The sequence below is a fragment of the Ranitomeya variabilis genome, chromosome 5, assembly GCF_051348905.1.
Source record: "Ranitomeya variabilis isolate aRanVar5 chromosome 5, aRanVar5.hap1, whole genome shotgun sequence".
Lineage (NCBI taxonomy): Eukaryota > Metazoa > Chordata > Amphibia > Anura > Dendrobatidae > Ranitomeya > Ranitomeya variabilis.
The window spans coordinates 505,364,736-505,384,375 of NC_135236.1; the positions used below are offsets into that span (position 1 = coordinate 505,364,736).

The 19,640-nt window shown below is 41.5% G+C and overlaps 1 protein-coding gene across 3 annotated transcripts in view; it reads right to left on the reverse strand.

Annotated features, from left to right (window-relative positions):
• HK3 (hexokinase 3) overlaps nucleotides 1-19,640 on the reverse strand; it is a 119,989-nt gene that overhangs the window by 21,031 nt on the left and 79,318 nt on the right. For all 3 annotated transcript variants that reach the window (XM_077265713.1, XM_077265714.1, XM_077265715.1), the window contains 7 exons: nucleotides 18,979-19,074; nucleotides 18,804-18,903; nucleotides 18,531-18,714; nucleotides 9,272-9,427; nucleotides 3,719-3,952; nucleotides 1,599-1,903; nucleotides 1,366-1,514 (listed from right to left, as the gene is read on the reverse strand). In XM_077265713.1, coding sequence (XP_077121828.1) covers nucleotides 1,366-1,514; nucleotides 1,599-1,903; nucleotides 3,719-3,952; nucleotides 9,272-9,427; nucleotides 18,531-18,714; nucleotides 18,804-18,903; nucleotides 18,979-19,074 — 1,224 coding nt within the window. The remainder of the gene's footprint in view (nucleotides 1-1,365; nucleotides 1,515-1,598; nucleotides 1,904-3,718; nucleotides 3,953-9,271; nucleotides 9,428-18,530; nucleotides 18,715-18,803; nucleotides 18,904-18,978; nucleotides 19,075-19,640) is intronic.

The following is a 19,640-nucleotide window of genomic DNA, read 5'->3' on the forward strand; positions in this document are numbered from 1 at the left end:
TGCTGTAAGACAAGGCAACATCCTACTGAGGCGCGCAGCCGGTGGCCGGAACGCCGAGGAAGTATAGAGCTCCAGGCCTAACTTCAAACCTACGGCAGGACAGTCAGTTATACGTGGGCTCTCTCACCCAAATCACCTAAGAAGACATAGGGGGCAACAACAGGAGAGGGGCGACACTAGGGTCCAGGAAGAGCTCCGAGCCTACCCATCATACGGGTGCGTCCTAGCCATATCATCTGGGGGACGAAGAAGAACATCATAATAGAGTTGTGAGGGAACTTCAGAAACAGACACAACAGTTGTGGGGACTATCCCGTAAGCACAGCAGGGGAGGACCACAACACACAAGCGCTAGAAGGTAGGCACAGATTTCCACCTGCAAAGGGAACTCTGGAGGTGCCATCGGACCGGCCGGACTCGCGCAGCCTGGTTAACCGTATTCCGGACTGAGGATCCTGAAGCCTTCAGTAAAGAGGTTAAGAGACTGCACCCTGGTGTCCTCGTTATTTACTGCGACCTGCACCGCACCATAACATCATCACCACCCACACCTTTCATTGGGCGCCCCTCAGCAGGGTCACGGACTGGGTCTAGCCACCGTGACAACCCCAGGACAGAGACTCAGAGGCCCGGTACCGGGTACCCCTCGGCCCTGCGGCAGTGGGGGCGCTACATGTGCACCTTGCAGTACATGTATTTAATAAATTATTTTTCTGAAAAAATGGCATGGACTCCTGCACAATTTTCCAAACCAGTAGAGGGAAAGCAGACAGCTGGGGGCTGATGTTTTTAGTCTAGGAAGGGGGTAATATGCATGGAGCTTTCCAGGCTATTAAGACCAGCTCACATCTTTATACTTAGCCTTTACTGGTTATTTAAAATGGGGGACCCCACCTAAAAAAAGGATGTAGGGTCCCCCTATAATTATCTACTCTATTTGGTAAGGTCACATTGTGATTTTACTGTAAGCGGCTGCTGAATTATCGGCTTTTCATAGGACATGAGTGTGTAAAAGTCAGACAGCATTTGCATGGTCCGAGTGTTGTGTGATTTTTCTTAATCACACCCATTGACTTGTATTGGCGAGTCTTGTCCAATATACGTGGCAAATCGCAGCATGCTGCGATTTTTGTTTTCTCAGTCCGATTTGAGCTGAGGGGAATAAAATCTGCAGATGAGCTGTAACTCAGATTGCACTGACCAGTGTTAATCAGATTTTTTTTTTTTTTAATCGGATTTCACTCATCCGTTTTTCTCGCAGATGAGTACAAGCCCGTACTACTTAGTAGTGATTAATAAACTCAATTTAGGTTATTACATCTGGCAGGTCATCATAAGCAGCAGGTCATAAATCATCAACCGCACCTCTTCTCCAGTTCCTTGGATTTTTTCAGTCGGCAATTCAAAAGTTTTGCTTTTCATTTGTACTCCTCCCTCATTCTTTATGCCCACGTGTGTATACAAAACACGGAAGTTTGTTCCTCCCAAGTCGAGAGCTAGGAACTCTCCTCGTTCTATAAAAGGTATAAAAATGTCCCAAGTTTCAGTTTGCATTATTTTGTTATATGGATTCAGAAGATATTTAGTTTATTAGTTACCTGTTCCATTTGGAGTAGCTCTCACAAATGTGGGAAGCATCTTGACAATAGCATCAGGTTGTGTACATTTTTGAAGACCAATTTCCATTTCATTTCGCATGCGTTTTTGAATCTCTTTTAGTTTTGCCTGGGTCATAATAAAGGGTTCTAGGATTTTATCAATTAATTGTCTTTGATCAGCAAGACGTTGTGCTACAGCTGTTACAATTGCTGTGCCTTTTCCACTTCCATCTTCAGACACTAGAAACTTAATTTGGCAGCCTGGCGCCAACTCCTTCAGAGTCTTATTGAGATGTTCACCAAACCTGAAATTAAATAACAAATGTCGTCCTTGGATTGTATCAACTACAGCCTGTTTAGCATCATGAAGAACATGGCCAACGTAAAAGTTCCCACACATCAGTATTTGAAGGCAGGAGCAGAAGTGCAATCAACACAATGAGAAAAAAAAAAAAGTGTTCAAAACATTTTGGGTTACCAGTTAAATACCTGACCAAAATTGGATGTCTGAGAGTCTTCTGATTCAAATATTTAATGTATACCTACGATATTGGGACAGGTCAGAAGATTCAGTCGGGCCAGGAATAATGTAACCCAGTTGCTATATAGTTGCACTTAATTCTTGCACCTCTTCAGTTCTGAAATGCTAAATAAATGTGAACAGATTCACTTGTTTTATATTTAAACATGCTGATCAAGAGAGAGCAAGAACTTCATCGCAATGCAGTGAAGCGAAGTAACGACGGATGTTGTGAGTGGAGTGTGAGTGAGTTTTCCTGGACTTGAAAATCCTTCCTGGCATGCTCAGAGTGGGAAAATGGGATAAGGTCACTGGATTCCTGTGTTTGACGGTCAGCAACAGATCCTGCATCCATAGGCTTCCATTATAGCTGACGACGGGCAGCACAGGACCCGTCGCTGAGCGATTTTCCTACGTGCAGAAAAAACGTTCCTCTGAATGTTTTCTCTGCACGACGGACCGCTAAAATTTGCAGGATCATGTTTTTCAAAACTCAACGAATTTCAACAGGAGAGAAAAGACGGAAGTGTGAAAGAGGCCGTATGGGGTTTTTTTAATTGAAGCATAACTGAAGAATGAAGAACACTTTAATTGTAACGTCCTGCAGAATATGTTAGTGCTATATAAATAATAATTTTAACAGCCAAAAGGAGCACATTTTGAAGGTCTTTTAAATACTTCCCATCCAGTAAGTGATTGCATATGCTATAGAAATGCGATCAGTTGATTATTGCTGCAGAGTCAACATCTGGAACCCCCACTTTTATTGAGAAACCAAACATATATGCCAGTATATATACGCCAGCGGATTTCATCTGTTACAGAGTAACCCATGCCGAATTTTTCTGCTTCCTCACTCACTCCACAATGGCCACAACAACTGGCCTTGCGCCACTACACTGTGCTAATTAATTTTATACAAACTTTTTCACAGAATAGAAGAATCCATCTCATGAGTACAACCCTATAACTCAATATTCCTTGGTGGTAATTGTGAGATTGTCCTCTCATGCAAAGTAAAATAAAAATATAGCGCTCTCTCGTACGTATTTACTCAACTGATCTTTTTAATGAGAACAACTACTTTCCCATTTCAAGTAGCCCACACTAGTTGCCTCTGTCTGCCCCAATCTATTACCAATTTTCTTCTAATCTTTTCCTATCACACAATAAATCATGTGTTACCAATTTATTCTGTGATGGCCGAATACAAAAAAAAATAAAAAATGTAGGCTTGTGCCTGTACAGTAGTACAGGCACAAGTCTACATTTTTTTGTATTCAGCCATCACAGAATAAATTAGGATGAGGAGAAAAGAAGGTTGTAATCGACATGGGGCAATAAAGTCAACTATGCCCTGCAAATTCCATATGGGCTCTGAAAATACTATTTGTGCCAGCCTGCATTCATTCAGACTCATAACTGCATCCACAAAGGCCAAAACAATAGCTTGCCTTGTACCAAGTGATTTAAATTCTGTTTTTTTAGTTTGTTTGTTTGTTTTTTTGGACAGTAGATAAGTGACTAAATGCCGTTCAATAATGAAGTTATGATACTATACTAAAGAACATAATGTCTGACAAACATTTTACTATCTTACTTTGGGTTTGTCTTGTAAACAGAACCGTCCACTCCAACGGTGATGCGTCCCAGTGGGTCATGATGATTATTCTTAACGCGGCTGGCAACTGCAGCAAGGCCAGCAGCACACAGCATTGCAGATCTCATGCTCACAGCACTACATACATTCTTCACCAAGGCACAGTCTTGTTCAGTTGGATTTAATCCCAAGGAAACCAAGAGAGCTTTAGCTTTTCCCAGACTGGAGCAGTCACTGCACAAAATTTAAAACATTAATTCTAAATGTTCATGTAAAATTTAAAGAGAAAATATTTGTGAAATATTGAATATTGGAATAATGACAACTCCCTGATAAGCTTAAGGTATGTGCACACAGCGTCTTAGACGTCGGCATACCCACTGACTTTTGAAGCAGGAGGCTCTTCAGGAAAACCGTGCTTTTACTGGAAGGTTTTTCGACGTGTGAGCGCTTTTTGCAGCCGTTTCGCTGCCAGCAATTTATTCTAAAATTCATGTCTTAATAGAGAGTGACTTCCAAACAGAAGTGGGCAGAGGAATGGACCGCTCACTTCTTTGAACGACTTCAAAAGCCTTATGTTTAAAAATTCAAAAAAAAAAACAACAACATATGCATAGCAAGTCGTTTTTACAGATGCTGTGCATGTGTTCATTCCTTTGGAGGGCTTTTTAATGCTCTTTCCAGGCAAGTTCCTAGCGGAATCTCTCTGAAAAAGACATCATGTGGACAGATTATGATTTTCAGGGGGTAGTGGTTTTGATTCTTTTTTAAATGCTTTTCTGATGAACCAAAAATAAGAAGTCTTAGTTACTTACCAGTAACGGTATTTTTCGGAGCCCATGACAGCACCAGGTGACAAGGTTTGTGCCCTTCATGGACAGGAAACCTACAGACATGAGAGTGGCACCTCTCCCATGCATCAGTTGGATTACAGAGCATGAGAGGATCTCCCATGGTTAGTTTCAGTAATATACAATACACCTAATACCCGATGATTTCACACTCGTGAATAATTATAAGTGGAAGAAGTGCTCAACCACATATGAAGGGAGGGAATATAAAAAGATGCTGTCATGGGCTCTGAAAAATACTGTTACCAGTATGTAACAAACTTTATTCGGTCTCCCATGACAGCACCACAAAAGAATTACAGAGTGGTAAGAATTTAAGGAGGGACTTCAACCTGAAGCACCCTTATCCAAAATGTGAGATCGGAGGAGGCACCCATATCCAACCTATAAGGTTCATTAAAAAAAATGTGGAAAGAGAAGACCTTGTGGCTGCCTTGCATATCTGTTCAATTGAGACCTCTGATCTTTCTGCCCAGGAGGATGCCATGGCTCGAGTGAAATGAGCCTTCAGACCCTCTGGGGAAGTCTCGCCACTTGATGTATAAGCTAACAAGATTGCTAGATGGATTTTAGATGGATTTGGGAGGCTAAAGTACTTTGACACCCTAAGACCCTTCCTTGCTCCCTGGAAGGACACAAATAAGGAATTAGCCTTCTCCCAAGGACCAGTGACAGAAAAGTACTCTTAACAGGCACCTACTGACATCTAGAGTATGAGGTTTCATCTCCTTCTGGTTTTTAGGATTGGGAGAAAAGGAAGGAGAGAAGGAAGGAAGGAAGGAAGGAAGGAAGGAAGGAAGGAAGGAAGGAAGGAAGGAAGGAAGGAAGGAAGGAAGGAAGGAAGGAAGGAAGGAAGGAAGGAAGGAAGGAAGGAAGGAAGGACTATTTCCTGCAACCTATGGAATTTGGAGGCTACTTTTGGCAAGTAAGATTGATCTGGCTTAAGTATAACCCTGTCCTTTCTGGGCCAAAAGGGGGCAATAACGACAATCCTTGCCCTATCTTCTCTGATCTTCCTCACTACTAGAGGCAGTAGGGCTAAGGGAGAGGGGAGGCATAAGCTAGGTTTATGTTCTACCTTATTAGGAAGGCATCTACCCTCAGTGGTTTTTCTCTGGGGTTGAGAGAACAGAACTGCTTCACTTTTCTGTTCTTCCTGGTGAGGAAGAGGTCTACATATGGATAACTTCACATCTGCACACAATCTGGTCGAAGATGGAATCTTTCTGTATCCACTCTCCATGCCCGAGTAGGTTATGGCTTAAAAAGTCTGCTGTGATTTTGTCTTTTCCTTTTATGTGCAGAGCAGTCAGTGAAAGAAAATATTCCTCCACTACTTGAAACAGTAGCTCCACCACTTCCATTAGAGGTCTGGACTGAGTTCCCCCTTGGTGGTTGCTACTGCAACCTGTTTGTCAGAGAAGATCCTGACATGATGACCCTGTAGGAATATAAGAAGCCTTCTTACAGCTAGCTCCACTGCCATTAGCTCCTGATAGTTCTTCTAACCTGAAGTTCTTCCCACATTCCCTGGATTATGACCTCACCCTGATGCGCCCTCCATCCTGTAGATCTAGCGTCCATAGTGACAACACGAGATATGCAATTTTCCCAGGGAACCCCCCTGGACAGATTATCATGGTCTAACCACCACCTTAGTAAATGTAGAGAAGAAGGGGACAAGGTCAGTAGTCCCTGCAGGTACCCCTAAGGGATCTGTCATTAAACAAAATGTCCCATTGCAAGGTTCTGGTATGAAATTGAGCCCACCGGATCGCTGGGATGCAGGAGGTTAGCAACCCCAACAGGGACATCGCCTTCCTGAGGGACATAGTGGGACTGTTTAACACTCATCACCTGGTGTTGAAGGCTAACTAATTTACCAGGTGGTAGACTACATTCCTGAATCTCTGAGTCTAGAGCAACCCTCAAGAACTCCAGCACCCTTAAGGGCTCTAGTCGCGATTTCTTAATATTCAGCAGCCACCCCAAGTGGCAATTATTTCCCTTACTTCAGCTGACCTGCCTACGATAAGAAAATTGTTCAGGTAGGGAAAAATCAAGGCATTGGTTTCACGCAGATGACCCATGACCTCGGCTACCACCTTCGTGAAGAATTGAGAGGTCACGGAAAGGCCAAAGGGGAAAGCTCTTAATTGGAAAAGCCTAGTAGTGCCCTCTATGACTACCACCACCCTGAGGGACCGCTGATGTTCTGCGTGAATAGGCACATGATAGTATGCATCCTTATTTCCAACTCCGCCATAAAAAACAGTTTTTAAAAGGTTAGCTTTATTGCTGATCTAATTGACTACATTTTAAAGGGGTGTACTACCAAGAACAGATTTAGAGCCTTAAGGTTATTAATAGTCCTAAAGGAGCCATCTGGCTTCCAAATCAGAAAGAGGGGGGTGGGAGGGAGTAAAACCCTTTGCCACTTTCTGGCCCAGGAACCTCCACCAGGACTGCTTTACGCCACAGCTCCAGTAGCTTGGTCTCCAGTGCTTGCCGTTCCGAGGGGGATGACCGGGAAGGGGGTGTCATGAACCTTTCCAGTGCGATCGAAGAAAGCTCTAACTTAAGCCCAAATGTTATTAGGTTATGAACCAAGTCACTATTAGTTATTCCTGACCATACCGAGTAGAAGGCTAACAGCCTACCCCCTAGCAGGGCAGGAAGTCATTTGGGTGGCTTCTTACGCTCCCATGAGGAGTACCCAAACATGAGCTCCGTACTTTTTCTTTTTCGCTCATCCCACTTGGCCCGGTCCCTGGAAGGTTTTCCACGATTAAACCTCCTCCTACTAAAGGGACGCCTGTAAGAGGGAGCCGACAGACTGGGAAATTTTTTCATCATAAACTGCCTTTTCCAGAAGCTCATCCAGGACTGGTCCAAAGAGGTAATTTTCCCCTCATGGAATAGAACTAAATCTAGACCTGGCCTGAATATCCCTGGGACAGCACTTCAGCCATGATGATCTCCGAGCAGCATTTGAGAGGCCCACTGCTTTTGCTGCCAACATGACAGAGTCCACGAAGGTATCTGATAAGAACGACACAGCACCCTGTATCATTGATAATGAGCTTAGAATAGATCTCTCGAGGCACCTTCCCTTCAGTTGAGTCTCCAGTTGATCTAACCAGATCATATACCTGGTCGTACATGTAGATGCCACCGCTAGCCTCAGAGCTCCTGCTGATATCTCCCATGACCCCTTTAAGGAAAATGTCCTTTTTATCCAGAGGGTCTTTTAAAAGGTCCCCAGGTCCTCAAATGGCAACAAGAATTTCTTTAACACTTTGGCTACTGCCGAATGGAATTTTTGGGCTTTATCCCTGGAACTTGATACTGGGTCGTCAAAAGGGTACCTCCTTTTACATGCTGGGGGAAGGGAACCTTTCTGGTCTCTTCCACTCCCGGCATGCCAGAGCGTGGATCCTATCATTCAAGGAGAAAGACCTGTGCGTTCTCTGGTCTAGCCCCCCAAACATGACATCCTGAACAGATCGGACAGGCTTTGACTACTATTCCCATATTGCTCCTGACCACCTTCACCAATTTATCCACCCGGTCTATGGGGAAACAGAAAACAGAAAAGGCCAAAGTCATCTTCCGAAGGAGAGGATGCTGAAGGAGATGACCAGGAAGAGTCCTCATCCCTAATAAAGTCATTAGAGGTGTCTGATTCTGGGGACCTAGTCTTTCATCCTTCTCCCTTCCCCTTATGGCACTCTCCTTGGTATATGGACATCATGGACTCCTTCAGTTCAGTTCTAATAATTTCCTTTAGGCTCGTAGCGAAGTTAGGTGCCTCCTCAGCTACTGTCTGCTGGATACAAGACTGACAAATTTTTTGGATAGAAGTCACGCAGTGTGCCAAACGAATAGGTACCAGATCATGAGGGGGGAGCGCGAATCTCAGTCAACAGATCCTCCTTGGAGGCTGCTGACTCGTCCACTCTACTGGAGCTCCTGTGGCTGGACCTCTCTGCAGAATCCATAATCGCTTTCATGGCTACTTCCCACACTCTCACAGGGTCACGGGGCTTTTGACCAAGCCGCTACTGCTGCAGATGCACTGACCTTCTGGAGCTGGTAATTCTCTGGACACTGCTACGCTCACTATTGTGCAGTCCACCCAGGGATCCCGAAGCAGTCAAAGCAGGGGACCCCCGCTGCCTGAACTGACTGGCTGGGCATGGGAATCCGACGATTCTTCTCACAGGTCTGTCTGACGAGGTTCACCGTCAGGGACAGGAAACCAACTGATGCATGGGAGAGGTGCCGCCCTTTTATGTCTGTAGGATTCCTGTCCCTGAAGGGCAGATCCCCTCTCTCGTGGTGCTCACATGCGAGACCGAATAAATAAAAGTTTCACAGCAAATAAATGAGATCTCTAAAAAATATATATATTGCTTTTTAACTGTGGTGATTTTTGTGTAAAAAAAAAAAAAAAATCTGCAAGTCAATTCATTCAGAATTTTTACTCCACATTTTCCTCTGCTGAGAGAGTTAGCTTAGCGCAAAATGCTTTGGCAATTTACATTGTGGTTTTCTGGCTATACCTGGCAGTTTTTAAGCAGAAATAAAACGCAACAAGAACTCTACATATAAAATACTTTACAATACTTCACAATATCTGGCTTTGAAAATAATATGTGAATGTTGAAATGCATGTTTAAAAAAAATAAAAAAAACTTACTTCTCAATGTCTGACACATCTTGGGTGTGTATTGCTTCTTTCGTAAGTAGTTGTGGTGTTGTCGTGCCGCCAAATAGTAGACCTCTATTGGCCAGTTTAATAACTATCAAACGCACAATTTCTCCCATGTACAATCCACTAATCATCTTATCAAACCTGCATTCGAACAAGAGTAAATAATATAAATTGCATTTTATAATGTTGTGTCAATTAGTTCACCTTTCAAACACTTCTTGCTGTTGATTAATGGAAACAGGTTTACACAATTAGTTCCTGAAACCATACGAATTAATAATACAATGCAAGTGAATCGGGTTTTCAAAAGCCCATTTACACCCGGTCGCATGACCATGACGTCATCGAAGGTCCTTCGCTCAATGCATCCTTAGGAACGGAGGCCGCCGCATGCACCGCTGAGAGCCGCGGGCCGTCGGAGGGTAAGTATATCCCATATTTTTTTTATTTTTTTTTATTTTTTTTTACATGAATATGGATCCCAGGGCCTGAAGGAGAGTCTCCTCTCCTCCAGATCCTGGGATCCACACAGGACCGCTCCCTGCACATGCCGTACCCGTATAAGACGACCCCAGACTTTTGAGATGATTTTCAGGGTTTAAAAAGTCATCTTATACTCTGGAAAATACGGTACATATAAAAAACAAAAACAAACAATACAATAATCAAGATGTATATGATGAACAAACATTATAGTATAACCAATGTCAGTTTACGTAGGAACAAACTATGAAAAAATGTAACATGAAATATTTCAGCCACACCAACCACATATTAAAGTATATAATGGGGAATTGAGGAATTTAAAACATATCATGAGAGAGGAAAAATAGGATTACAATTTTGGAAATGTTAAATTCCATTGCTCCCATTTTCTAGAATATTTTGCAAGACAATTATTGATTATTGCAAAACGTAAATCCATAAAACTATGCAAGTACATTTTGTCCATTATATCAGAGAATTTAGGAACTTCTGGTTTCTTCAAAAAGAAAAGCCTAGGAATTTTTCAATACCAGGAGAAGATGGATGATAATATGTCTAAATGAAGAATCAATGTCTTCCAAACCTATTGAGAGTAATGCCATTTAGGGGGCAATCAGGAGATTTCTCTTAAGTAGTATATTTATGTTTAGGGAAGCTGGTTTCCATAAATGTTTGACTTTTGGACAGCACCAAAAAATATGAAAGATTTCCTGGATTACCACAATCTCTCCAACATTACGGTGAGTATTCTGGGTTGATATGAGAAAGTCTGATGGGTGTATAATACCATCTGACCAAGATTTTTGGCACTAAATTTGTGAACAGATCTACAGTGGAAAATTTTCTGCAAAGTGTGAACAAAGCCTTAAACTACAAAAAAAAAAAATAAAAAATTCAAGAATGTTTTCACTTGTAGATAGGAAACAGAAAAATGTCCATTAACCCCTTGACCCCTGAAGGTAGTGGGCACATTAATGACCAGGCCAATTTTTACAGTTCTGACCACTGTCCCTTTATGAGGTAGCTCTGGAATGCTTCAATGGATTCCAGTGATTTCGAGACTGTTTTTTCGTGACACATTTTACTTCACGATAGTGGTAACATTTCTTCAGTAGGACTTTGTTTATTTGTGATTTAAAAAAAATGGAAGTTTGGTGAAAATTTTGCAAATTTTCCAACTTTGACTTTTCATGTCCTTAAAGAGATATGTCACACAAAATGGTTAATAAACATTTCCCACATGTCTACTTTACGTCAGCACAATTTTGGAACCAAATTTCTCTTTATACTAGGAAGTTTTTCTTTTTTTAACCCCTTCATGACGGGAACTTTTTAGTTTTTGCGTTTTCATTTTTCGCTCCACTTCTTTCCAGAGCCATAACTTTTTTATTTTTCATTAATATGGCCATGTGAGGGCTTATTTTTTGCTGGATGAGTTTTACTTTTGAATAACATCATTGGTTTTAGCATGTCGTGTACTCGGAAACGGGAAAAAAATTCCAAGTGCAGTGAAATTGCAAAAAAAGTGCAATCCCGCACTGTTTTTTGTTTGGCTTTTTTACTATGTTCACTAAATGCTAAAACTGACCTGCCATTATGATTCTCCAGGTCATCACAAGTTCATAGACACCAAACATGTCTAGGTTCTTTTTTATCTAAGTAATGGTGAAAAAAAATTCCAAAAAGTCTGCTAAAAAAATAAAAAAAATAAATAATTGTGCATTATTCCAATACCTGTAGCATCTCTATTTTTTGTGATCTGGGGTTGGGTGAGGACTTATTTTTGAGCGCTGAGCTGACATTTTTAATGATTCCACTTCTGTGCAGATATGTTCATTTTATCACCCGTTATTGCATTTTAATGCAATGTCGCCGACCCCAAAAAATGTAATTCTGGCATTTTGATTTTTTTCTCGCTACGCCGTTTAACGATCAGCTTTAATTTTTTATTTTTTTTTTTATTGATAGATCGGGCGATTCTGAACTTTAGCGATACCAAATATGTTTATGTTTGAATTTATTTCCATTGTTTTATTTTGAATGGGCAGAAAGGCGATTTGAACTTTTATGTTTTATTTTTTCATATTTTTAATCACTTTTTTTTTTTTTTTTTAAACACTTTTGGTATGCTTCAATAGCCTCCATGGGAGGCTAGATGCTGCCACAACGCGATTGTCTTTGCTACAAAGAGGTGATGCTCAGATCGCCCCTATGTAGCAGAATTACTGCATTGCTATGAGCACCAACCACAGGGTGGCGCTCACAGCAATCTGGCAACAACCATAGTGGTCTCAAGGAGACCTCTGGTTGTCATGTTGATGCACTGCTGACCCCCGATCACGTGACAGGGGTCAGCGGGCACATGTCAGCTGCTTTGAGGTTGGCTCACCGCCGGAGCCCTTCTCAAAGCGGGGCTTCTGATGTAGGACATACTATCCCATCCGACGTCAGAAACGGGTTAACAGGGACCACACCACATTTGAAGTCCTTTTGAGGGGTCTATATGACAGAAGATACCAAAAAGTGACACCATTCAAAACTATATTCAAGAAGTTTATTAACCCTTCGGGAGCTTCATAGAGATTTTTGGAACTTATGGGGGGGGGGGGGGGGTAAGGAACATTTAACCCAATAATGTATTGAGCAATTTCTCCTGAGCATGCCAATGCCAAACATGAAGGAGAAAGCCACTGTTTTGGCGCACGGCAGAGCTCGAAAGGGAAGGAGGGACATTTGACTTTAACAATGGAAAATTTGCTGGAACAATTGGTGTTCACCATGTCCCATTTGGAGTGCCCCCGATGTGTCAAAACAGTGAAAATCCCCCAAAAGTGACACCATTTTGGAAACTAGACCCCTCAGGGAACTGATCTAGATGATGTGTGGTGAGCACATTTAACCCCTCATGTGCTTCACAGAAGTTTATACCGTTGAGCAAACAAAAGAAAACATTTTGCCCACTATGTTTTTAGCCCAAAATATTGCATGCTCATAATGGTAACATGCGAAATTGCACCATACAACTTGTAGTGCAATTTCTCCCGAGTATGCTGATAACCCAAATGAGGGAGAAAACTACTTTTTGGCTGGTGTCACACTTGCGAATGTGATGCGCGAGTCTCTCGCATCAATCCCCGGCACTCGGGACCAGAGCGTTCAGTTTTGCATGTATTTCTATACAGCCGCACACTCGGGTTCAGAGTTTCTTGCATTGCACTTGCATGTTGTTTTAGCCACGTTTTTACATTTTTCTAAGGGCCAATAAGATTGTTTTTTTTTTTTTAACACAACAAACTGAGGTCCATTGTTTCCTGAGTGCGCCAATACCCTACATGTAATCAGGAATTATTTTTCAGGAACAGTGCAAAGCTCAGAAGGCAAGGAGCGCCAGATTTTTCTGTTATGGTTTGCAGGTGCCATGACCCACAGAGAGCACCATGAGGTTCCAAAACAGAACTCCCATAAGTGACCCCATTTTACAAACTACACCTCTCAATTAATTCATTTAGGGGAGCACTGATCATATTGACATCACAGGTGTGTCACAGAATTTTATTGAGCATTGAGCAGTGAAGAAAAAATAACTAGATTTTTAAACACCAAAATTATGTATTAGCCTCAGATTTTACGTTGTCACACAATATGTGGATAAAAATGGCACCATAATTTGTCTCACAGTTTCTACTGAATGTGGCAATACCCCATATGTGGCTGGACAGAGATTATATATATATATATATATATATATATATATATATACACATATACACTCACCGGCCACTTTATTAGGTACACCTGTCCAACTTCTTGTTAACACTTAATTTCTAATCAGCCAATCACATGGCGGCAACTCAGTGCATTTAGGCATGTAGGCATGGTCAAGACAACCTCCTGCAGTTCAAACCGAGCATCAGTATGGGGAAGAAAGGTGATTTGAGTGCCTTTGAACGTGGCATGGTTGTTGGTGCCAGAAGGGCTGGTCTGAGTATTTCAGAAACTGCTGATCTACTGGGATTTTCACGCACAACCATTTCTAGGGTTTACAGAGAATGGTCCGAAAAAGAAAAAAAATCCAGTGAGCGGCACTTCTGTGGGCGGAAATGCCTTGTTGATGCCAGAGGAGAATGGGCAGACTGGTTCGAGCTGATAGAAAGGCAACAGTGACTCAAATCGCCACCCGTTACAACCAAGGTAGGCCTAAGAGCATCTCTGAACGCACAGTGCATCGAACTTTGAGGCAGATGGGCTACAGCAGCAGAAGACCACACCGGGTACCACTCCTTTCAGCTAAGAACAGGAAACTGAGGCTACAATTTGTACAAGCTCATCGAAATTGGACAGTAGAAGATTGGAAAAACATTGCTTGGTCAGATGAGTCGATTTCTGCTGCGACATTCGGATGGTAGGGTCAGAATTTGGCGTAAACAACATGAAAGCATGGATCCATCCTGCCTTGTATGGAGCATCTTTGGGATGTGCAGCCGACAAATCTGCGGCAACTGTGTGATGCCATCATGTCAATATGGACCAAAATCTCTGAGGAATGCTTCCAGCACCTTGTTGAATCTATGCCACGAAGAATTGAGGCAGTTCTGAAGGCAAAAGGGGGTCCAACCCGTTACTAGCATGGTGTACCTAATAAAGTGGCCGGTGAGTGTATATACATACATACATACATACATACATACATACATACACACACACACACCCCAAAGTAGTCAAAAAACAGGTCAAAATTAAAGTAAAATATATATAATATAACTTAAGGAAAGTCTAGGGGGAACGGAAGATAGCTAATACTCAGTTTCCCTACCTGGCAGCGGAAGTTGGACCTAAGGGGAAAACGGAATGGCGCCGCTTCTCAACGTAGGCTAACCCTGTCTGACCCTAAAAAGGAAATCTCCAAGCCATCACCAACACCCATAAAGTGCTTTATAATAATGAACCTGATTGTAGATGTATTATGTAGGTGACAATGCTGCACAAACAGGATTTATATTGTAGTATGTTCACTATTTCACAGTATGATTGATGGTAAGCAGAATGTCTTAATTGATTGACTGTAGTGTCTTGATAGATGTCTATATATTTTATAGATGCAATAGATTGGAGTTTTTTTGTGCTTTATTGACAATCATAGAATTTCAATACATCAAAAAAACCTTTACTGCAAAACCTCTGAGGAAAATACAAATGACAATCCACATCGGGTATTAAACCATAGATGTACCCCAAGCAGATCAACATGAAATAATTGGCTAGGGACACATCATCCCTCAATATCACCATAGCCATATACTTTTATCACCATCAGTGAGCATAGCAGACATGTTCAGCAACAAATGTTAGGAGTTTTAATAAACCCCTCATATAAATATACACATGGTATCACTCAGCTTATGAAGACACTGCATCCCATCCTGACGCGTTTACCCCCTCTTTAATGGAGTCAGAGGTTCATCAGGGGATTAGAGAGTGAGGGGCTCCAGTCAGCTCCCAGTCACTCTGACCACATGTATAGATTTCTGCCAGTGTGTCTCTGGCCTTAGGCTGTATGTGTGAGGATACTCTGGTGCTAGCACCAGGAGCAGGCGGTCATATAACCGCAAGCACGCGATTTGCATATTTGCAGCCACATCTCAACTGGACATGTCCAGACTTATTCAATACACTTGCATTGGCCGTATCCATCTTGTTCACATAGGATCACATGTATTTAAATTACATCCTGGCGGTCACGCACCCAACGCTCCTGGTGCATCCTCACAGCGCACATGATGTGAGGATTCATAAGTCTGCAGTCACTTAGCGTCACTGCAGAATTGTAGCCCAAGGCCAGATAACCCTTTAAAAAAGCAACAAACCCCACAAAACAAAAATCCACCCACACCAAGTACGAAACGAGTTCCACATTCAATTAGCAAGGAGATTTTTCTGGGCTACTAAGAAAATGTGAGGGCCATTAGAATAAATTATACTTTCCAGAGTTAAAATTAGTTATTAGAAAAAATGATTTTTGAAGAAGTTATTTTTCACATTCTTGCTAAAAGCTTTCCTTGAAGGATACGAGGAACTTTAATGAAAGCAGAGGAATGGCTCTGTCCAATACTTTCTTTCCCTGTCTGGCCACCTGCATAATTACATTTTCTTTTGAGGTTAAAACAAAGATGTTCCATATTAGTAATGTCTGCACACAGTAACATCCCACACTACTTAGATCATTTTGCTACAGTTAATTGGAGATCAACATCATATAAGAGAGGTATAAAATACGGTATGTGCTAGAAGTATAATTAGCTCTTAGATGTTCAAAGTCTTTAGATCACATTATTCTCCACATTTGAAGATGAAGGTTTTGTAATTTTGCAAGCCCCTAGTATGGAAGGAATTTGGTTGAATTAAATGGGTTTCTGAATCAAAACTCTTAAGTTAGGCTGGTTTCACACTTGCGTTTTGATCTGCAGCGTTTTAGCGCTAAAAAACGCATGCGTTTTTTTTCTATACTTAACATTAAAAACGCATGCGTTTTTTAGCGTGCGTTTTGAGGCGTTTTCGACAACGCATGCGTTTTGACGCGTGCGTTTAGTTGCAGAAATGCAACCTGTAGTAATTTCTAGCGGCGTTTTTTTGCCGCAAAAAAAACGCATGCGTTTATTCGTGGCAAAAAAATGTATTGCTGTCTATGTAAACGCATGCGTTTTTAAGCACATGCGTTTGCATGCGTTTTTAAACGCATGCGTTTCTATAGAAAAACACAAGAAAACCCTAACCCTTGGGTTACTAGGGATCCTAACCCTAACCCTAACGTTAGGATCCCTAGGGATCCTAACACTAACCCTAACCCTTGGGATCCTAACCCTAACCCTTAGGGTTAGGATCCTAACCCTTAGGGTTAGGGTTAGGATCCCTAGGGTAACGGTTAGGATCCCTAGTAACCCTAACCCTAGGGATCCTAACCCTAACCCTTAGGGTTAGGGTTAGGATCCCTAGGGTTATGGTTAGGGGTAGGGGTAGGGTTTGGATCCCTAGGGTTAGGGTTATGGTTAGGATCCCAAGGGTTATGGTTAGGGGTAGGGTTAGGGGTAGGGTTTGGATCCCTAGGGTTAGGGTTAGGGTTAGGGTTTGGATCCCTTTATCACCTTGATGGTGGGGGGTGGCTTATCAGTGACCTGGTGACCAGGACATTCTTCTAATAAAAAGCTACCCCTAACCCTAACCCTAGGGATCCTAACCCTAACTAATTCTATTAATAGTGGGTTTTCTAGTTGATTTTGATGATTGGCAGCTGTCACACACACTTCTCAGCATGCATTTCAAAAACGCAAACGCAGGAAAAAACGCATGTAAACGCGGCAAAACGCCGCGTTATTTTTTTTGCAAAAACGCACGCGTCTAAAATACGCAGCGTTTGCATGCGTTTACATGCGTTTTTTCACATGCATTTTTTTAAAAAACGATGCAGATCAAAACGCAAGTGTGAAACCAGCCTTACAATGTCTTTACAATAATACAACATGGTCGTATATTTTACAACTTCATGGGTAACATTTGTCTTCTGACATGTTTTCGGAGACAGTGGTTCAGATGAGCGTACTATTGTCAGGTTTTTTTATCCGGGAAAAAAATGAATTAAAAAAAAAAAAAATTGGACACTAAGAGTATTACATCCATATTTATACAACAGTTTAAAGGGAACCTGAGAGATGATACATAAAGCCCAAACCATGGGCAAATTGTATCACCCACTAGCTGCAGCTTCCCAGGCTACGTGTGTGTATAGCCAGAGACCTGTCAGTCCCCGGGGCAGTGGGTAAGGAGAAGCCCCCAGGGACTCACCTGTTTGACTAGTCTATAGCGCTGCCTTGGTCCCTGGCCTTTATTAAAGTATGGTTTCTCTGGAACACCAGTGTTTCAAAGTCAAACTACCTAAAGCCAGTATCTAATGCATACTGTCAACGGTGTGGGCAGCATGCATCAGCTGTCGGGTTCCCTTTACAAACTGTACATGATCAAATACAGTTTACTAGGTTAATAATGGCAATGTAGCTGTAAAAATAGGAGGAAATATGGATCCATATGGGATCTGATTTTATTTTTTTCTTACACACCCATAGACTTGAATAGGCAAGTCTCATTCAAAAAATAGATGAGAATAGTACATGCGGCTGCAAAAACATGGCTACTTGATCGGTGCGAAAAATAAAAATCCTCTGATCAGCGCTGTTGAATAACAAATTTGGATCATGTGCTATGTGATTTTTAAATCCTGTCTAGGGACAATAGGGAGCATAGGGTGCAGTCAGGAGAGTGCTTAGGGGTCCCTCTTATCCCTGTCATCAGGTCACTCCTTACCTTCTTTCCCTCTTTTGCAACTCACGCTGGGCATTTCCTTAATCCGGCATGACAAATGAGCTCTTAGCGTCCTGGAGGATCCTTGGACCCACAAGAGTAAATTTTTCTAAAGGAAGGGTTACTCAACTGTATTGCCTATGTATTTTCTACTGCTCATTAAAGCTGCAATTACTAATTTGACCGAAATTGATTTCTCTAAATAAATAGGTAGGGAAAAGATGCCAATTACTTGCTTATTAACCAGTATAAATATTGAACTGTCAATTCCTAAATAACAATAACTAAGTCATGAAAATTCCAGCAGCAGTCATGAAAAGTTTTTTCTAACTATTTTAAAAGTTTCTATTAACTGGTCAAACTTAAACAGAACATTAAATGCTTATAATATACACCAACTTTTGCCTACCTTTGCTTTCCAGGTGTATGAGACATCTGGTCTATTAGACAATCATACTCCGTTTCAATTTCTCTTAACTCTCCGTTATCCCCAAGTGCTCCCCATTCGACATTAATGCACATTTTACCTTCATCTTCCTCTACATTGTCTACATTACCCATTTCTTCCATGTAGCAGACATTAGTACCAGTACCTGAGAAAAAGCAACATTAATCATGAGCTGTAAATCTATTGCTAGAAAAGAAAAAAAAAAAGTCTCCAAATATTTCCCAGATAACTTACCAACAATAAAGCCAACCTCACAGCTATGATCTTTGTAGCCACAACTCATCATTGTCCCAACTGTGTCATTGACAATGGCAATAACATCAACATTATAATCCTGCAAGAATGAGTAGATAAAGTTACCACTCTAGAAAAAGTCTAATACTATCAGAGGGCTGCATGCAAGACATACCCCCCGCCTGTGAACAGCATCTTTTAACAGTTGAACCACATCTTGTCCCTCAACTCCAGAACAGCGAAATCCCTTGGTCCAAGAAATTAGAACGCTCTGTGTAAAACGAAATGAATCATAGGGTTACACCAGATCAACTCACTAGGATTTTTAAAAAAATAAAAAAATTATATATATATATATATATATATATATATATATATATATATATATATATATATATATAATTTTTTTTTATTTATAATGTTGTATTCGCCATCAAGAGATCTATTACTACATTGGCATGCATGTGAAAGTTTGGACACCCCTGGTCAAAATGACTTATTGTGAACAGTTAAGCAAATTGAAGATTAAATCAACTGTCATGTGAGGAAAAGATGAGGGCTCAGCGTCGGAGACCACAAAGTCAGGGACACAACATATCACATAAACATACTGTATGTCATATGTAGTGAAGAGGTTAAGCAGACAATGAGGTCCAATACGACCATACAGCAGCATGTAAAAGTTTGGACACCAATAGTCAATTAGTATTAGGCCGGAGATGTGAGTGAGTGAGTGAGTGAGAGTGTGTGATACTTGCAGCACATGTGTGGAAACTGTTTGCCGCATCAGTATGATATGCATAGGCACCAGTAAGCTCTCTTTCCATGCGCCAGGTG